The following is a 17,857-nucleotide window of genomic DNA, read 5'->3' as shown; positions in this document are numbered from 1 at the left end:
TTTTTAATCGAATTTCAAAAGTTGTGTTTGATAAGTAATCGAGTCGAGCTTGAACGAGCTTCAATCGAGCACGAGCACGAGTAACGTGATTTTTTTCTAAGTATTGTTACTTATTATTTTATAATTTATCGAACAAAAATACGTGCTCAAACTTGATTTGCAATGTCAACAAACAAACTTATAGCGAACTACCACAAATCAAGTGTCGCGTAATTTAATTTGTCTGTATGGGTATAGCTCAACTCTTTCCGGTGGTGGTAAGTTGGTGCAATGTCCTAGAATCGAGAGTACTAGTAGCAGCGGCGACACTGTGTGAATTTCAACTCCAACGATGGTTGGTTGGTTCCTTGTAGACAGCAGACTCGTGTCCGCTACTCTAACGAGCCGTTGACACCATGATTTACATTTCGCCACCAAAACGTGTCGAGCCAGGGGTAAAATTGTAATTACAACTTTCCTAGTTGTATCTCATCAAATTTGATGCCCTTTTTTCTTGATTGCATTAAAATGTCTCTTGAACATGATCAATAAAAGGTTGTCAAAGAATATGTGCATGTTAGGCTTTAACTTAAGGGATAAGTGGTTAGAATCTTCATCCAACAAATAACAATCTTTTCTTTCTCCAATTCACACACACACACACACACAATTATCAATAATAGTGTGTGTGTTCACCCCCCACCCCCACCCTCACCCCCCCTAACCCCACCCCCCAATAATGTATACAAACACTGCTATTAATTACTTGGAAAAAGAACATGCAGCCCATCTGGCTCATTGAATATTATATGAATTTAAAAATTGAAAACAGTGGTAACTAATTATTTATATAATTAATATATATATATTTGGTATTTATGAGGTAATAAAGAAATAATAAAATAAATAGAAAGTGGGGGCTGGAAACCATGTGAAAAAAGGATTAGCCTGAAACTGCAAATGCAGCTTCCCTTGGGAATGAGAGTATTTGCATATTGCACCTGTTCCTGCTATGGAAGAGTCACAGGATTTTGCCTTATTTTTTCAAATAATAATTTATTTTAATTACAATAATATATATAAATTAAATAATATGATTCCAAAATGAGGTGTTCACATGCTTTATATATATATATATATATATATATATATATATATATATATATATATATATATATATATATATATATATATATATATATATATATATATATATATATATAATCAATTAATAAATCCCTAATTAATTATTATCTCATGAAGAGAGATGGAATTATGATGAAGCTTTTCAAAAGTAGTCTTTAATTAACAAGTTTTATAGCACCATTTTTTATTCATTTTAATGGAATTTACATATTTTAAAATTTTAATTTAGAAAGTGTTACTTTTTGTTTGTATTAAGGGGACCTTTGGAAAATCATGTACTATTTTGATTTTGAGTCATGAAGCTTTTTATTAACAAATATAAGGTATATATATATAAGATAAAATAATTTTAAGAATTCTCATTATAATTACAAGATAAATTAAATTATATGTTTTACAGTTACACCTAAATTAAATAAAGCAAATATTCTTATGATCTCACTAAAAAAAAATCTAGTCAGCAAAAAATATTTATTGCACTGATATTTAATTTATAATCTAGTGTGGGAATTAAAATTATTTTTAAATTATTATTTAAAATTATTCATTGCAATTAATTTGTTTAGAAAATATATCAAATATTGTACAGAGATAATTACTTTTTATTTTATTTATAAGTTACGTCAAACAATATTATTTGAATAATGTAATACTAGTATGAAATATTTGTACAAATATTTTAGAAAATAGATTTGTGATAAATTGATAATTACATTTGAATTTTTTTAGAAGACTGAATAGTGAATAATCACTAAAAAAAATATTTATATTTCATATGTTTTATTTAAAGATTTTTTATTTTTTTTGTTAACAGAGCCCAATTAGCTTCCACTTACATTTAATATCTCCTAAGAGTAGACAATCAAATTGGGCCAAGTTTAAAGATTGAGCCCAATTTAGAAATTAAGGGCTGAATTTGATTTCTGCGCCAACCTACATAATATTGGTAAATTACGAAACCGTCCCTAAATTTAGTCTAAATTAGGAAAAACACCCCTACCTATCCCTGATCTTTGTTTTTATCTTACACGGACCCCCTTACGGTGTGATTGTTTACTTAATCTTTTTTTATTCCAGGAAATATTTCCCGAAAATGCCGATATAACACAGATGTCGACATATTGGCTATGCATTGTTTCAAAAATTTCTTAATATGCAATGATGGTTCATAACTTCACATTAGCAATCGATGAAGTTTCCTAATATTGCAATGTGATTTCGAAGAAAAAAAAGGTTATTTTCGAAGGTATACGAATGCCACCTATATTTAAGAGGCTGTTCTTAGGGATAAAATCGATATTTTTTAGGGAATATTTTATAAAAACAAAAATATAACATGAAAAATCACACTGCAACGAGGTCGATGTAAGACGAAAACAAACATCGAGGGAATTTTGATTTAAGGATAGATGGGAGTGTTTTTAGTAATTACGGAAAATCTCTGAGGATAGGTTAAATTAATAAAAATAAATTAATAATTTATCTGTATTTTAGTGAAAAAAAATTATTTTATTTTATTTTTTAATTCCACCATAAAAGGAAAAAATGCTCAAAAAAATAAAATAATAATAAAAATAAAAATAGTGAGGCAGGCGCAGCACAAAATAAAGCAAAGACTTGTTAAAAGTAAACAACAATTTGTGTCCAAATTACTTGGTGGAGATTACAGTGTAAAAATAAGCCAGCTAGAAAGATCATTAATCACATATAGTTGTAAACTGCCATCTCAACTAATTAAGCACCCCTAATGTAATTAATATTCCATAATCTTGTTTCTGATTCGTCAATGACTCATAAACTAATTATATAAAATAAAAAATAAATATATTAATTTGACTAATTCGGATTCTTTTTTCTTTTAATATTGGATTACCTGTCCTTCTCCACTAATGATAACACGACAATTAATTATATAATATGAAACTACCATTTGCATTTATTGAAAGATAAGTCATTTTTGGCTGTTGTTCTTAGAAAGTGATTTAACGATTCATCATTCCTATCTTAATTCTTAATATATATATATATATATATATATATATATATATATATATATATATATATATATGCGATTGTATGTAAATTAAAAGTGACCAAAAATAATTTGATGTGTATTTCAGTGAGTGTAGTATACGATATGCGTTGATTCGGTGATTTTTTTTTTTTATTTGGAAATAGAAATAGGGGAAAAATAAATCAAGACAAGCTCGATGAATTTATTATTATGAATGTTAAAACAAACTTATAGGTAATTGTGGGACATTATTAGTAAATGACTTTTCAATGAAGTACTTACATTATTTGTTGAAATTAATAAATATGCATGTTCATCTATTATATCATGAGATCATCCCTCACCTAATTGAATTCATCTCTCTCCTATTATTATTATTTTTTTTGTTCTTGTTTTTTTATTCACTAATTCTTTTGGCTTTACTAATTAAGTTATGTATTAATTATGAATTTAGGGATGAAAATCGAATCAAACTACTCGATATTCAATTCGAGATCGATGGCTAAAAGCTTGATTCGAGCTCGAGATCATTAATTAAAAAAAATTAAGATATATACTCGACTTTGATTTGTGTTTGGTTCGATTAAAGCTCGTTCGAGCTCAAGTACTCGATGTGCTAATCAAACCAATCTGAAACATAACTTTCAAAGTTTGATGAAAATTTAACCACACTTGAACAACCATGTGTTTTGGCTCGACTCAGCTTGTTTACACCTTTAACGTCCGATGACTCGCTATAATAAATATTATAGAATGTGCCATTACATGATTTGATTGCAATACTTTGGGAAAGGGGAATCTTTTTCAACTAATTAATTAGTACATTCTCTCCTTTGAATATGTATTTAGTAACTCATTCAAAACCCTATGATTACTTACAAATAAACATGTCCACAAATATATCCTAATTACATATTAAACCAAGAAACAAATATCCATTAATGTAATTAATCCGAATTAATACATCATCAAGACTTTACAAGGATATAGTGGTTTCTCTTACAAACCTCAAACAACACAAGAACTCCCATAAAATATATATGAGAAAAATTCATCAAATAACCAAAAAAAAAAAAAAGAGAAAATAAAATTCGGTATTTATTTAATAATTAAAAAAAATACAAGGAGGGAAATAATATTAATCTTTGGAATCTTTTAGACAGCTACATATAATATAATTGTTAAAGATTCCAAAACTTCATTTCAGCCATAGAAGAAGAAGAAACACATGCAGATCAAACTTAGGTTTAAGAACTTCAAAGCCAAAAATAAAATAAAAATTGTATAAATAGAAGCCAAGCATCAGACTTGCCTAGAAGTTGTGTTTTTCTTCGAAAAATTCAACCCCTTAGCTTCGTGTCAATTGATTCACACGTAACACGCCGCGCATTTGCATAGAGATTTCTGTATCTACATCCATATATGAAAAACGGAATCGTGATCTCGACGGCTCCATTTTCTTCGCCTTACGAATCTTGATATGAAAAATGACCTAAAAATATTGGTCGTCAAAGGAAGAAGGAAGAAGAAAGAGGTGTGGGAGAGAGGATTAATGAAGAATATGGAGTTGGTATTATTAGTATTTATATATTAAGAATGATGATTTTGCATAGTGCATAGGAAAATAAACAAAGGCGACAGCTACGAGGGGTCTAATAGGCAAAATTAAAATAGTAAAGGGGCCTACAAGTTAAACAATATTACTTTTATCTCCTTTTTAGTATCGTTTAAAGTAAATGATTTTTTTTTTTTGAAAAACTCCTATTAAATAGCATCCATTTTAAAACAAAACCCCCAAATTATCTTTAAAAAAAAAATCAAAATTGAATTTTAGAGATGAAAATCTATGAAATTGGAGTTAAAATACGATTTACAATTATGAATTTGAGTTAAATTAGGATTAATCTTTTTTGGATTTGTCTGGGACCCGACCCCATGGTGATGTTGTGGAAGATTGAAATTGATTTCCGTAATTGGACATCATATCATCACTAATTGATGTCCCTCCCTCCCCCTCTCTCTCTCTATATATAAATTTAATTCGGATAATCATTCTCGCGGGACAGTTAATCATACATACTTCATTATGGGGTGTTTACGCAGTTTGTTTCGCGGGACCCACTTGTTGTCCTCGTAAGGAATTACGTAAAGTAGTTTATTTACAACCTCGAGACCGAATCGTGGGAGTTGCTTGGCCATTATAGCGAAAATATGTTTCCTCGAATCACCTTTTCTATCTTCTTATGCTCACCTTTGAATAATTATACTTGGAGGTTAATTGGTTCCTCGACTCGAATACATGACCAACTAAATTCTAAAGCCTAGGCCTCGATTGATAGGACATATAAGCCGTCGTGATTAGCTATTGAATAATAAATTCCCATACAATCATAGGAAGAAACAATATCCACAAGAGTAGTATATATCAACGATAAAGATAACTGCAAAATCAAACAAGTAACAAGAAACCATCTCTTCGAATATCTCACATGTCAAGTAGTTCAAAATGCCATTCATATGTAAAACCCGAATAGCACTCAGTTTATATCAATACAAACTCCAAAAGAATCGGCCATTTACAGTTCAGAAATAAATCGGTGACCCGCAACAAAAAACAGCCACCTAGTTTTGTATCTATATATGTATTGAGTATATTCTATCATATAAACATCTCTTCAAATTGTTTTTCGATGAACTATCAAGAATGTGATCCCAGAATAAAAGCATGAATCTCAGCCCAGCTAGACACTGTATATAAAATTCCGGATAAACCCTTCCAACCAGACGAGCTTTCTTCCTCAGTAAACTGTTTCTGTTTCTCAATCAAACCTGGAAACAAAGGAACAAACGATACACCAAAATGACTCCCCACTCTTCTCAGGCTTGTGCTTGAACCTATGACAATACCAACATCTGCCTCGAGCAAGCAGAGCAAGTCACCCACTGAATCTCCGATGTATACTGTCAGAATCTTCTTCTGATCACTGCAACAACTCTGTTTGATATTAGTAAAAGCTTGAACTTTGTCAATGGGAGACTCCACCTTTTTAATGATTTCGCCCGTCGATAAGGAATCTTCGTAGGTGAACTCGTTTGCATGTATATTTACCGGGTCTAAACCACCTGCTAAAGACCACACCATATTAGCACACCAAAAATTATTGCACTAGTAGTATAAAATGAAAGATAACTTTTCCATGAGATGATAACACCAGAAAAGAAGGCTATAAAACTGATCAGAATTTAAAAATTGCTATACTAAATTAAGGGAACGTTGACTCTCTTTATTTTTACCATCTCTCGTTGATTTCCACCAAAATCAAGGAGAAATTGAGCAACTAGTCTAAGCTGTTTCAGTTTTGTAATTTGTAGCTGAGGGTGCTATCTGCTTGTTTCATAATGAGAAAGCCAGTTCAAATTCTACGTGTGAAAAATGCAATTATCAAATCAGGAATAATCGAAACTGATCGAACACATAAACATTATCCCAAAGAAAAAGAACCAACCTGATGCAAAAGCAGATCTGATGAGATCACCACACCAACAATAAGAAAGAACATGGATGTTTGTGTTCAAGTTTTCATTCTTAACAGCGTTCAGAAAGAAATTAGTACAACCATCTTGGAGAATGAGTCGCTCTCCAGCTCGTTTAATGTCCTCAGAATTCAGACCCTTCAGCACCCCAGAATCGATCACTCTCAAATTTGCTTTTTTCTCAAAATCTGAGAGGTGCTCAAGTGCTCCACGCAGCCCTTCATAATTGAAAATTTCCCCTGCAAGCACAGTTATTTCTTAAGACTTAGTCATCTTCCCTCTAAATTAATTTGAATACGAATTCACATAAAAAAGAATGAAATAACTACACACTCACCTTTATTGGATTGCAAGGCGCTTTCTATGCACTGTTCATACTCTTCAGTATACTGTTTGGAAAGTTCTTCCCATGTACTTCTTAAGCCAACCGAAGACATCCGAACAAGTTGATTTCCTGGTTGATTTTGGTCTGATTTTGGGGCCGTTATAATTGCTATTTCTGCCAAGATGGCAGATGAATCCAAAACGGTGCATGTCAAATCAAAATCTGAAAATAACATGAGACAATGTTCTGCTGGATTGTGCTCTTTAGATAGAGGAACAACACATTTCTGAGCAAGTGGTTGGGCTAGGAAGAACTGTAACTCCAGTTTCATAGCTTGGTGATAGAGCTTCTCAATGACATCAAGCTCTTCCCCAGTTAATGACACACTTAACTTATCCAGCAGGTCCTCTGTCTGCAAAGCTGCTGCCTGAATCAACAAAATGAAATCGCTGAAATTTCAAATCTATATCCAACCTTTTGCTTTGACGAAGGGAAAGTTGAGCAGAAAAGAGCTCAGATGAGTTTCTCATTGGTAATAATACAAACCTGAAAAACATCAGAGGAGTAATTGTCTATCCACTTTTGATATGGATGAATGCCTTCACTGGGATCAAGAAGTGCCTGCAACTCCTTTCCAAGAAAGGCATAAAGCCTCATACAAGGAGTCATTGCACCAAGAGTATAAGCTGCCAATTTTGTTTTCTCAAAAGGAGTAGCTAATTTACCCGGAGCTTTTACTCCTTCAACCTTTCCTGATGCTGTTGCCAGTAAAAAGTCCGTATACTTAACAGTGGCAGCATTTGGAGTACTCTCTTTAGGCAAGTCAAAACCCCACTCCTGCGTTTTACAATATGGACATAGTTACAGAATGGAACGTTATATGCATTTGAAACTTAACGAATATAATAGCCAAACTACTATTAAGCAGAACTAGGCATGAAGAATAGCAATAAGTTTTGGCCAGACATGCAAATTCTATTTATTGGCAGAATGAAACCACATAGTACTTCGTATTCCTTTTTTTATTTTAACAAACAAAAAATGTTCCTCCCAAAAAATTAAACAAATAACTGAATTAGCTACAAGCAGCTATGTCTGATTGGGACAAAGTAAAGATTCGACGGCATGAACATCAATCTATAAACAATATATCTTCTTCTAGCATAACCTAAGTTCCTCCACATTACACCTTTAGTAGAAACATTCATCTTCCAAAATAATCCTTGAAAACCTTACACATCAACGGTCAGCCATTGATGACATTCGCATGCTCCTAGTAGAATCAAGTAGATGATTATGAAATCAAAAGTCCTTAACATTTCACCAAGACCCAACAGATAGAAGGCACAATAGAGGATGGTTATCTATACTTTTCCAAATTTCAGCAAGTGAACACAATAACATGACAAAATAACATGCCAAACAAGAAACATAAAAATTTAAAGCAACTACATGCTATATGCACCTTCGGAGTCTCGAATACTTACATGGACAAATGAATCATGCATTTTAAGCTCTTGAAGGACATTTTTTCTCAGTTCGTAAATCCCAACTTTTGCATCATCGTCATCAGCACACTCCTCAGCCATTTCATACCTGATGCACAATTTCTCACTTTTGAGCACAATGTCACCATATGCATGCATATAAGCAAGGCAGGGATATGCAACAGTAGCTAAAAGACAAGACACTAGGCCTGTGCCGACCTATTGCATTTTTAAGAACACCTGCACCTAGATGTACATTTAAGCCACGTGTCAATAAGGAAATCTTGCTGACCATGTGAATGCCATAGCTGACAGATTGATAACTAAGAATACTTATGGATCTCCTATGATTTAAATATTTCTTTCCATTGGCCTTTTCTTCAACGTATTAAAAGAAATATTGTGTATCAATTTTGTGTCAGTTTACTGCTCAGCTATTTCACTGCTTGCTTCAGAGGAATAACAAAATCATCAAAAGAACGGAGCAAAAAAAGCCATAACAGGTAAAGAAGTAGATTGAGAGACAAAATCACAACCATGGCAGTAGATTGTTTACTGATTCATTCACTCGCAGTTTACCATTAAACTAGCACCACGAAGATAACAAACAATGCAATAATAAATATTATCTGAGCCTTGAATTATTGAATCTTACTCATGTCCTAATTGATACACTAAACAAACCTATACATCTCTCATTGCACATATAAAGCAAGATGATAAGAGATTTGTCAGTATAAACCCGTATTCGGATTAAATTTTAATATTCCTTAAAAAAATCGACAAAAGAAACACCCGAACACTTTTTGACCCTCACTGTAAACTGAATTAGAATCACGAATAACATTCCAAAAACCAAGAGATATTCAACAAGTATAATATTAACACAGCTCCAATACCAAACAAGATGGAAAAAATAAATAAATCATTGAATGAAATACAGCTGCGAGGATTACTAACGCTTTCGCAAAGGCACGTAAGAAATGCACATCCTGCGCAATATAATTGCGAAACGTATCCAGATTGAGATTCCCGGCGGCCAAACTGACCACAAAAGGAGAATACAGCGCGTGTGTCCACTCCTTCCTGAACTTGATCCAGAATCTCCTCCCTATCCCCTCCTCTATGGGTGGCGCCGGCAACTTCGGAGTTGCCGACGATGCCATCGGGAATCTGATAAAACCGCCGGTCGTTGACGCCGATTTGTACGATCTGAGGCGAGATGCAAGCGCGGAAGACGGAAAAAGGTGAGGATAAGAGAATGAGGGTTTTGCGAACAAACTGAGAGAGGGCGGTGATACGGTTTGGACGAGATATAACAGTTTTTGCATCAAATTGAAATGGATTCTCTTCTGATTTTATATGGAATTTTATTCTATCGACTGTGGATTTAACGGTTTATTGTTTCAGGTGAAAACAACGGCGGAGGAGGTGGCGGAGGGACGGAGGTGCAGGGAGGAAAATGGGCGGAGCGGAGGAAACAAAGAAGTAATGGGCTGTTATTGACCAGCCCATTTATACTCTTTCTAATACAATGGGCCTAAAATTGAAACTAAAATATTTTTAATGGAAAAATATAGTTTGGTCCCTCAGGTTTGCATTAATTACACATTTGGTCCCTCATGTTCACAAAAAACACATTTAGTTTCTCATATTTCAAAAAATCAACATTTTTAGCCATTTCTATCAATTTTCCGTTAGTATTAACGTAATCAAGTGTTTGCCCATTGTTTCCTTAACTGATGGTGTAACGTTAAATTGACAAAAATGACCAAAAGTGCTAAATTGTTAAAACATGATAGAGCAAATGTCTTTTTTGTGAACATGGAGGACCAAATGTGATAAGTTCAAACTTGAGGGGTGAAAACTGTAATTTTCTCATCTTTTTAAGGGTAAATTACGAAACCACTGAACTTATGTTAAACAACAAAAAACGCCCCCACATATTCATAATAACCAAAATCTCCCTCTAATTAATTGTTGATCAAGTTTTTTAATGTGTATAGTCTATTATACCTTCTGTTAAGTAGGTGAGAAATAAAAGAAATGGAATAAAAAAAATCAGTGAAAAATCACACTATAAGGGATTGGTGTAAGACGGAAACAAATCTAAAGGGTTTTTTTTGGTAATTATGTATAGGTGGAGGTGGTTTGTATAATTTAATCTAAGTTTAGGGGTTTTTTCGTAATTTACCCTATTTTTAATTTGGCTTATCTTTTATTTAAAATAAATAAAGAAATAAAACAAACATTTCAATTTGTTGTTGGTTGTACCTTTGTATTAGTATTTTCTGGATCGACTTGTACCTTGTATTTTTACTACTCTGATTACTGATAATGGCGCTTTCGTAAATTCTTGCTCGCTCTGCTCTCCCACCTTCAAATGGAGTCTCGAGCGATACAATTTCTCAGCCAATTCCCAATTTCAATTCCGATTCCTCAAATTTGCTATCGCAAATTTTTAACTGGTAACTACAGTAGTAATATTCGTCGGGGGCGGTGTTATTCCGGTGGCCGGAGCAGCGGCGGTTCGCGGTGGGATTGGAACGAGAACGCAAACGCAAACAAACGGTCCAGATTCAAAGATGCTTACGCGACGGACGAATACGAAGAGGAAGGATTTGGGTTCAGTAGTGAAGCCAAGCAGCGGAAGTGGTGGTCTGATAATTCATTCACAGAAGATGATGAAGAGGACGACCAAGGGTTTGGGATTTACGAAGCTGCCATTGGTTTCAATTGGGTTTTAAAGGTAGTTTTCTGAATTCGATTTCAGCTTGCTTTTCTTCGTTGCTGTTAATGGGGGAGTTACGAATTAAGATAGACGTTATCCATAATTCTAGTGATTATTGACAAACCAATTATGAATTTATGTTATTTGTTTAATACTTTGTTCGTGAATTTCATCGAATTATATCCTACCATAAAGGTGTATAGATCCTTAGAACACGTTTCGCACACATCCACGTGCGTATATCCGTGTGAATCGAGTCTCGTTGATGGAAGGTTTCGTTTCATGGCGAAAATTCGTGAAGTTCGAATTTGTTTTAGAGGGAATTCGCAGTAACTGAAACATATTTTCTGCATTTTATGATTCAACATAATTTAGCTTCACTGCAGGTGTTTCGAGCCTTTGGATGGATGATTCCAGCTGTCATGATCTCATTACTCCTCGGAACGGGGCCCAATGCTATCGTCATGACCTTAGCTCTACCCCTCGCCCAGTCAGCATTTTATTTAGTCACCGACACACTGTGGGGAAGGTCCGACGAAACTCCAAGACCAAAGTCCAAGAGCAAGAAACGGCCCTTTGCTGGAGCTAAAAGTCGTACGAGAGTGAGAAAAGAAAAGGACGTTCGCTCTCAGGCAGAAACCGAGGCGCAGAATTATAAATCATGGGTAGATGCTAACAATGGTTCGTCTGAAAAGGACAAGAGTAATAATCCTCAAGATTTTGGTGGGTGGGATGAGCTGGATAATCAGGCGAGACCGAAAAACGAACCCCGTGTGACCCCTTCTGAACCGCCGAACGAACCAAGATCGCAAGATAGGGTTAAATTAAGCAGGAGAACAAAGGGGGAAACGCCGTTACTCATGAGACTATTGATTGCCATGTTCCCTTATTTGGGATTTTGGACCAAGTTATTTTAACTACTGTGAGTTTGCAAATCGAAATTCTCAATTGATATATATATATATATATATATATATATATATATATATATATATATATATATATGGTCATGATCTTGATGGTGTTTGTGCTTAGCCAATGGGGATCCAGAGCAAGATTAGATTGCGGTTTTGTCGATGAATGAAGTACCTTTGTGGATTTGGTTCCCTTTATTTACAACTATGCCACTTTACGGGGAAAAGCTCTTATGACGTGTATCAGGTTCATGCCTCCTTACCCTGCTCCCATGTCATTTTGCAGTCGTGATATATACGAGCTGTAGTGGAGAATTCTTTATTGTGTGTGTGTGTATATACGTATATTCGTGTTTGAATTGGATGAATTATTAGAATAATGTCTACACAGACACACTGTATACAATCATTGTTGAATCTGAATCTTGATCTTTGAGTAAAAGATTTAAAGGTATACTTTCTTAATGCGATGGGCTCTCATCTTGCATCCGTGAATGGCTTGTGATGATAGATTATAAATAGTTATGAAGAAACGTAAAGAAAACTCAGTTCGTTTTTCATAACCTATTCCATTTTCGAAGATCCATCTTACTCGGAAAACAACTTGGAGCATAGACATTTTTTTCTTGTTCTTATCAGAAGATTGAATATGTAGTGATATTTCGTGTTACTAACTTGTTATTTGCAGGAAAGAAGTAAGAATGTGAGGGCATCAGCAATATCACGAAAAAAAATCCGAAAGTTCAATCAATAGAGAAGCACAAAAAGGTCACACATTTGTTTGAAAGAAGATTAATCAAAAGTCACACAATGCCCCTTCCCGGAAACAATCGACAAACACATCAATTTCCTAGAAGCACCAACACAAAAGTAAAATATCTCATTACAATCTGTGAACATGTTATTCACAATCTCAGGTATTTATTTCATTTTCTCTTTCACACATCAGCACCTCGTGGTGTGTGCTCGGGTGTAGACGTATCACTCGGGCCAGCCTGATTCTGATTGAAGTTCGGAAGAGCAGAATTCTCATCTTCATCTTCGTAGACGTATGCCATACCACCATGCCTAGCCAAGTCCATTCCAGCCGTTTCATCTTTAAATGAAACCCTCAGTAGACCCATTTTATGTAGCGCAAGAAACAACGGCGCCATCGTAGCCGTGACCCACCCGATAACCACAAGAATCTGCACAAGCTGTGCCGCCAATAACTTCCCGCCCCCGCCCATGAACAACCCGTACGGCCTATCGGGTCGACCCGGATAAACCTCGTTCACGTAAATCTTTTTAGCGAATAGGCCCGTGAAGAGTAGGCCCCACGCCCCGCACCCGCCGTGCAATTGGGCCGCCTCGAGCGGGTCGTCGTACTTGAGCTTTTTCGCTAGCTTGTTGAGTCCGATAAGAACCCACGCCGCCACAAAACCGCACACGATCGCCGCCCACGGCTCCACCACCGAGCAGCCGGAGGTGATGGCGGCGAACCCACCCAGAAGGCCGTTGCAGACGTCCATGACATTCCAGTGGCCGACCAGGATCCGCCTACCAAACAAGGTTGTCAGGGCGGCCGTGCTCCCAGCAAGTGTCGTAGTGACAGCTGTCCTCCCTATAGCGCTCCACTGGCCGTAGTAGGGTTTGTCTGCCGACCCGTAGGATTTGACAATGGTTAAAAACGAACCAGGGTTGAAACCATACCAACCGAACCAGAGCAGGAAGGTGCCCAAGACCACCAGCGAGGCACTGTGGCCTCGCAGGGCTACGGATCGGCCGGTTTTATCGAAACGGCCGATACGTGGGCCCTCGATTAGTGCACCCCAGAATCCGGCTACACCTCCAACCATGTGGACCACACCGGAGCCGGCGAAATCAATGGCCCCCGAGCCGAAGAGAAGGTCTCCGCTTGTCTTGGCGGCAGCGGCCCAACCATCGCCCGACCAGAACCAGTGGGAGGCTATTGGGTAGACGAAACCGGTTAGGAATGTTGAGTATATTAGGTATGCCACAAACTGTGTCCTCTCTGCAATGGATCCGCTAGTAATACCTGATGATCATATATATATATGATTATATATCAAACCAATATGAGAATTAAACATCATGTTAAAATTAAGGGTAAATTTCACTTTGCCCCTTCTACTTTGGCTCAATATCACTTTACCCCCCTTCTACTCTCGATTGCATCGACTTGCCCCTCTGTACTTGAAAAATTGTTTCAGTGTGGCTATCGCAGATAGTTTTCATACCTTTGACCTTAACACCCTTTGATCTAAGTCTGAAAATTACAAAAAACCCACCCCTCCCACTTTGAATAATTATTAATAGAATTAAAAATAAATTGTGGTTAGCATCTTGGACTATGTTTTCTCGTTGTCTTGAATTTTTAATTATTTTTTTTAATAATTATTTAAACTGGAAGAGATGGCGTTTTTGTAATTTCAGAGCTTAGATCAAACAGTGTTAAAGTCAAATATTGACAACTAACAGCGAGGGCCATATTGAGACAATTTTTCAAGTACAGGGGGCAAATCGATGCAATCGAGAGTAGAAGGGGGTAAAGTGATATCGAACGAAAGTAAAGGGTGGAAAGTGAAATTTACCCTAAAATTAATCAATGAAACAAGAAAAAAAAATTATACATATGCACACACATATTATATATACCTGCAGCAGCAATGGCGAAAGCCCACTGGTAGAGAAAGAAACTGTAATCGAATCCAGCCGTGGGAAAGTCACTGAGGGCGAAGAAATGCTTTCCGATGAAACCGTTGGAGGGCCCACCAAAGGCGAAGGCGTAGCCGAACAGATAGTAACTGAGTCCACCAGCTGCTGCATCAAGAACATTGGTGAGCATGATGTTCATTGTGTTCTTGGCCCTAACCGAGCCCGCGCACAGCATAGCAAAACCGAGCTGCATGGCAAACACCAAGTACGCAGAGAAGAGTAGGTACGTGTTGTCTATCGCGTACGTGGCGTCGGAGAGCTTGGCCGAGACTGCGTCGAAGCGGCCGCAGATGAAGGCGGCGGTTAGGGTGGCGTTTGGGTCGGCCCCGAGGAGGGGGATGAGGTCCGCGGCTGAGCAGCTCATCGGGTCAGCCATGCTGTGGCGGTGCTACCGTGGAGTTGTGTGTGTGTGTGTGTGTGTGTGTTTTGGCAATTAGTGTAAAATGATTGTTAAAATGAATCTTGGAGTTGGGTTTTTATAGAGAAGATTTGAGGATTCTGTCACGCAATTTTAAGACATGTTGTAACACACGAAATTTATATAATATAATTTGTTGGCCTAAGTCAATTTTTTATAGAGGTGAGAATATTTCATTAGTTTGTGCGCGTTTGGAATTGTAGATACTTAATCAAATCAACATTTAATGGAATTTATTAGTTGTGGGCGTTGAGATTCAAGATTCTTTAGATTCAAATTGTGATACTAAATTTGTTTTCTTTTGTCCTATGATGTCTTTTTCTAATAAGAAAAAAATTATGAATCTTATAATAGGGTAAATTACGGCCAACCCCCTGAGGTAGGGTCAAATTACGAAAAAAAACCCTTATGTTTGGATAATTTCAGTCACCCCTTAATTATGAATTTTCTTACACGTCCACCCTTATAATGTCAAATCAAACATAATATTCTAAAATCCGTGAAATGTTCTCTAGTTTCTACTCGTTTTGTGCAAAAATGCAGTGTGTAATGCACCACAATCTGATATTTACAAGCGAATAGACGTATCTTATGATCATCTTATTTCAAAATATGAAGCTCGAATGGGATAAAACGGGTACAAATTGGAAAATATTCCACATAATTTGTAAGATTCCATTAAATTTGACATCACAAGGGTGTACGTCTAAGAAGATTCATAGTTGATGGGTGGTTGTGACCACCCAAATAATATATTTTTTTTTTATAATTTGACATTACGTTAGGGTATGACCTTAATTTACCCTATATAATATATGTTTCGGTTTACAATTTCGACTTGGAACACTTTTTTCCCCATCAAATATAATGACTTACCCTCTAAAACCGAACCTATTTAATTGGCGTGCATCAATCTTATAAAAACATAAACGTACGGTGTATTTTATAAATAGTTGAAATACTTGTTAAGCATCTTTTTGAAATATATATATCAAAACTTTAAACGACATTTATTTAAAATTGCTGAATTTACTTGTGTAAAGTAAATTAAGATGTTAATCAAATTATTACGTTCATAAGAAGACTATTTGCCCAAACTTCGTCAGCAATGATTCATGTAAGAAAGCTACTCATTATTAAAATATTGGGACAAATTGTAATTAATCGTAATCGTGAAGAGTGGATCTTTTATTAAAATTTAAAAGTCAGATTCTCACATATTGAAATTTTAATTACTTTGCAAGCTTCCTAAATTCCGTTTGAGAATAAATGGTTTTGTAGATTCGAGAACCGGTGAAATACGTCGGATGATTTTAAAATTCAATAAATCACTGATTACAATTGTGATTTGAGTTATTTAAAATTTAAAATATAACTCATTCATGCATAAATTTGTCAGCTGATATCAATTCTAACTGATTCAAGTAGAATCAGAAAGCTAATTCCTTTAACTACAGTTTTCGTATTTTGGATTTTGCCGAAATCAAACTGGATTATGATCAAAATCACATCCAAATCAAAAATGTTAAATAAAATTGAAACGATATTTAATATTTCAACTGTTTTTGCCGACTAACAAATTAGTGAAAGATGCAAAGAATCAGAAGCCATACTTTCTACTAAAAGAAAAGGAATCTACAACTCATATTTTAAATATTTGATTCCTTAATCAATTTAGTAATTATATAATATTTTATTTTGTGATTATGTGTTTGATGTTTACTAATACATTAATTTAACATTATTAACGATGTGATTAGTGAATTATCTATTCAATAAGGATTTAAATAATTTTGTGGCTGCAGAGCCCTCACAGTTTTACACATTATCTTTCATGGATTTCTTATCACCAGAAAAAAAATATGAATAAAAGAAAAGATATTTATTGTGTTACAAACAATATTTTTCAATCATTATCTAAAAAGAAAATAATATTTTCAATCATTAAATAATTTTAAATAATCGAAATAATTAGTACAATTACAATTCGAACTTTTGATTCTACATTATATATACCTATACACAGTGGTGGAGTTAGGATTTTATTTCATCAGACACTAAATATACGTTATAAATTATCGATCGAATAATAATTTTAATATAAAACAATAATTATAAAAAATTTAAAAATCTGAATCTAATTTGAACTGTGCAATTTATTTTATATTCCAAGTGTCAATACTTAATTGGAATATATATGTAGTTGGTCAATATTCATTTACAGCAGAAATACAGACATGACAGCTTGCATGAGATTAATAAATCATTTAATTTGTTTGATAATGCGTATAGTTGATAGTTTCAAATATTGTATCCAATAAATAAATTGAATATTTTAAAATTTATTGTTCATGAAAAATAAACAATTTTTTTTTTTGAAATACAAAACCATTAACCCAATTTTAATTTCCATTCAAACCCAATTTTCTTAATGCACCCAATATTGAGAAGACTTGTTCAAACGAATGGGAGGAAGAAAAATGGCAGCCCTGAAAAATTTGAGGGTAGTTATGTCATTTTACATTCACCTAATCAATCGCACAAACGGCGAGTGAACTAAACGAGCTCTCATGTCAGGCATCCCCATATAC

At 34.9% G+C, this 17,857-nt stretch overlaps 3 protein-coding genes across 8 annotated transcripts; 1 reads left to right on the top strand and 2 right to left on the bottom strand.

Moving 5' to 3' along the window:
• Window positions 1–5,597: 5,597 nt before the first annotated feature.
• Window positions 5,598–10,013, bottom strand: LOC105955488 (heme oxygenase-like, multi-helical). 2 transcript variants are annotated; one of them, XM_012979215.2, is made up of 6 exons: window positions 9,446–10,013; window positions 8,486–8,594; window positions 7,545–7,835; window positions 7,011–7,425; window positions 6,646–6,912; window positions 5,598–6,265 (listed from the first exon to the last, which is right to left on the bottom strand). In XM_012979215.2, exons 1-6 carry the CDS (start codon window positions 9,814–9,816, stop codon window positions 5,838–5,840), a joined length of 1,881 nt encoding a protein of 626 aa, XP_012834669.1. In that variant the 5' UTR covers window positions 9,817–10,013; the 3' UTR covers window positions 5,598–5,837. The 2 variants fall into 2 exon arrangements, with proteins under 2 accessions (XP_012834669.1, XP_012834670.1); XM_012979216.2 differs by having other exon boundaries at window positions 5,598–6,262; window positions 9,446–10,008.
• Window positions 10,014–10,750: 737 nt separating this feature from the next.
• LOC105955489 (uncharacterized) lies at window positions 10,751–14,367 on the top strand. 5 transcript variants are annotated; one of them, XR_016031931.1, is made up of 5 exons: window positions 10,751–11,234; window positions 11,603–12,138; window positions 12,252–12,377; window positions 12,819–13,000; window positions 13,080–14,260. XR_016031931.1 is itself a non-coding variant. In XM_012979219.2 (3 exons), the coding sequence occupies exons 1-2, from the start codon at window positions 10,869–10,871 to the stop codon at window positions 12,131–12,133; spliced, it is 897 nt and encodes a 298-aa protein (XP_012834673.2). In that variant the 5' UTR covers window positions 10,751–10,868; the 3' UTR covers window positions 12,134–12,138; window positions 12,252–12,595. The 5 variants fall into 5 exon arrangements, 1 of the variants encoding a protein (XP_012834673.2); XR_016031930.1 differs by having other exon boundaries at window positions 12,819–14,367; XR_016031929.1 differs by having other exon boundaries at window positions 11,603–12,377; window positions 13,080–14,367.
• On the bottom strand, window positions 12,852–15,300 carry LOC105955490 (ammonium transporter 1 member 2). The gene is made up of 2 exons (XM_012979220.2): window positions 14,789–15,300; window positions 12,852–14,168 (listed from the first exon to the last, which is right to left on the bottom strand). Exons 1-2 carry the CDS (start codon window positions 15,222–15,224, stop codon window positions 13,069–13,071), a joined length of 1,536 nt encoding a protein of 511 aa, XP_012834674.2. The 5' UTR covers window positions 15,225–15,300; the 3' UTR covers window positions 12,852–13,068.
• Window positions 15,301–17,857: the final 2,557 nt, after the last annotated feature.

This window comes from Erythranthe guttata, chromosome 6 (genome assembly GCF_056151865.1).
Source record: "Erythranthe guttata isolate IM_541 chromosome 6, IM_541, whole genome shotgun sequence".
In the NCBI taxonomy this organism is placed as follows: Eukaryota; Viridiplantae; Streptophyta; class Magnoliopsida; order Lamiales; family Phrymaceae; genus Erythranthe; species Erythranthe guttata.
The sequence above is the reverse complement of the archived record's forward strand: the minus strand, read 5'-3'. Positions and strand labels throughout refer to the sequence as shown.

What these genes read in the sequence shown, in the direction of transcription:
- LOC105955488 (XM_012979215.2), bottom strand. Translation starts at nt 9,816, where the DNA reads ATGCAAAAACTGTTATATCTCGTCCAAACCGTATCACCGCCCTCTCTC. An exon ending in TGCATGATTCATTTGTCCAT is followed by an intron (nt 7,836 to 8,485) that starts GTAAGTATTCGA and finishes TGTAAAACGCAG; the next exon opens with GAGTGGGGTTTTGACTTGCC. An exon ending in CAGATCTGCTTTTGCATCAG is followed by an intron (nt 6,266 to 6,645) that starts GTTGGTTCTTTT and finishes TGTGGTCTTTAG; the next exon opens with CAGGTGGTTTAGACCCGGTA.
- LOC105955489 (XM_012979219.2), top strand. Translation starts at nt 10,869, where the DNA reads ATGGAGTCTCGAGCGATACAATTTCTCAGCCAATTCCCAATTTCAATT. An exon ending in GTTTCAATTGGGTTTTAAAG is followed by an intron (nt 11,235 to 11,602) that starts GTAGTTTTCTGA and finishes GCTTCACTGCAG; the next exon opens with GTGTTTCGAGCCTTTGGATG.
- LOC105955490 (XM_012979220.2), bottom strand. Translation starts at nt 15,224, where the DNA reads ATGGCTGACCCGATGAGCTGCTCAGCCGCGGACCTCATCCCCCTCCTC. An exon ending in TTTCGCCATTGCTGCTGCAG is followed by an intron (nt 14,169 to 14,788) that starts GTATATATAATA and finishes TATGATCATCAG; the next exon opens with GTATTACTAGCGGATCCATT.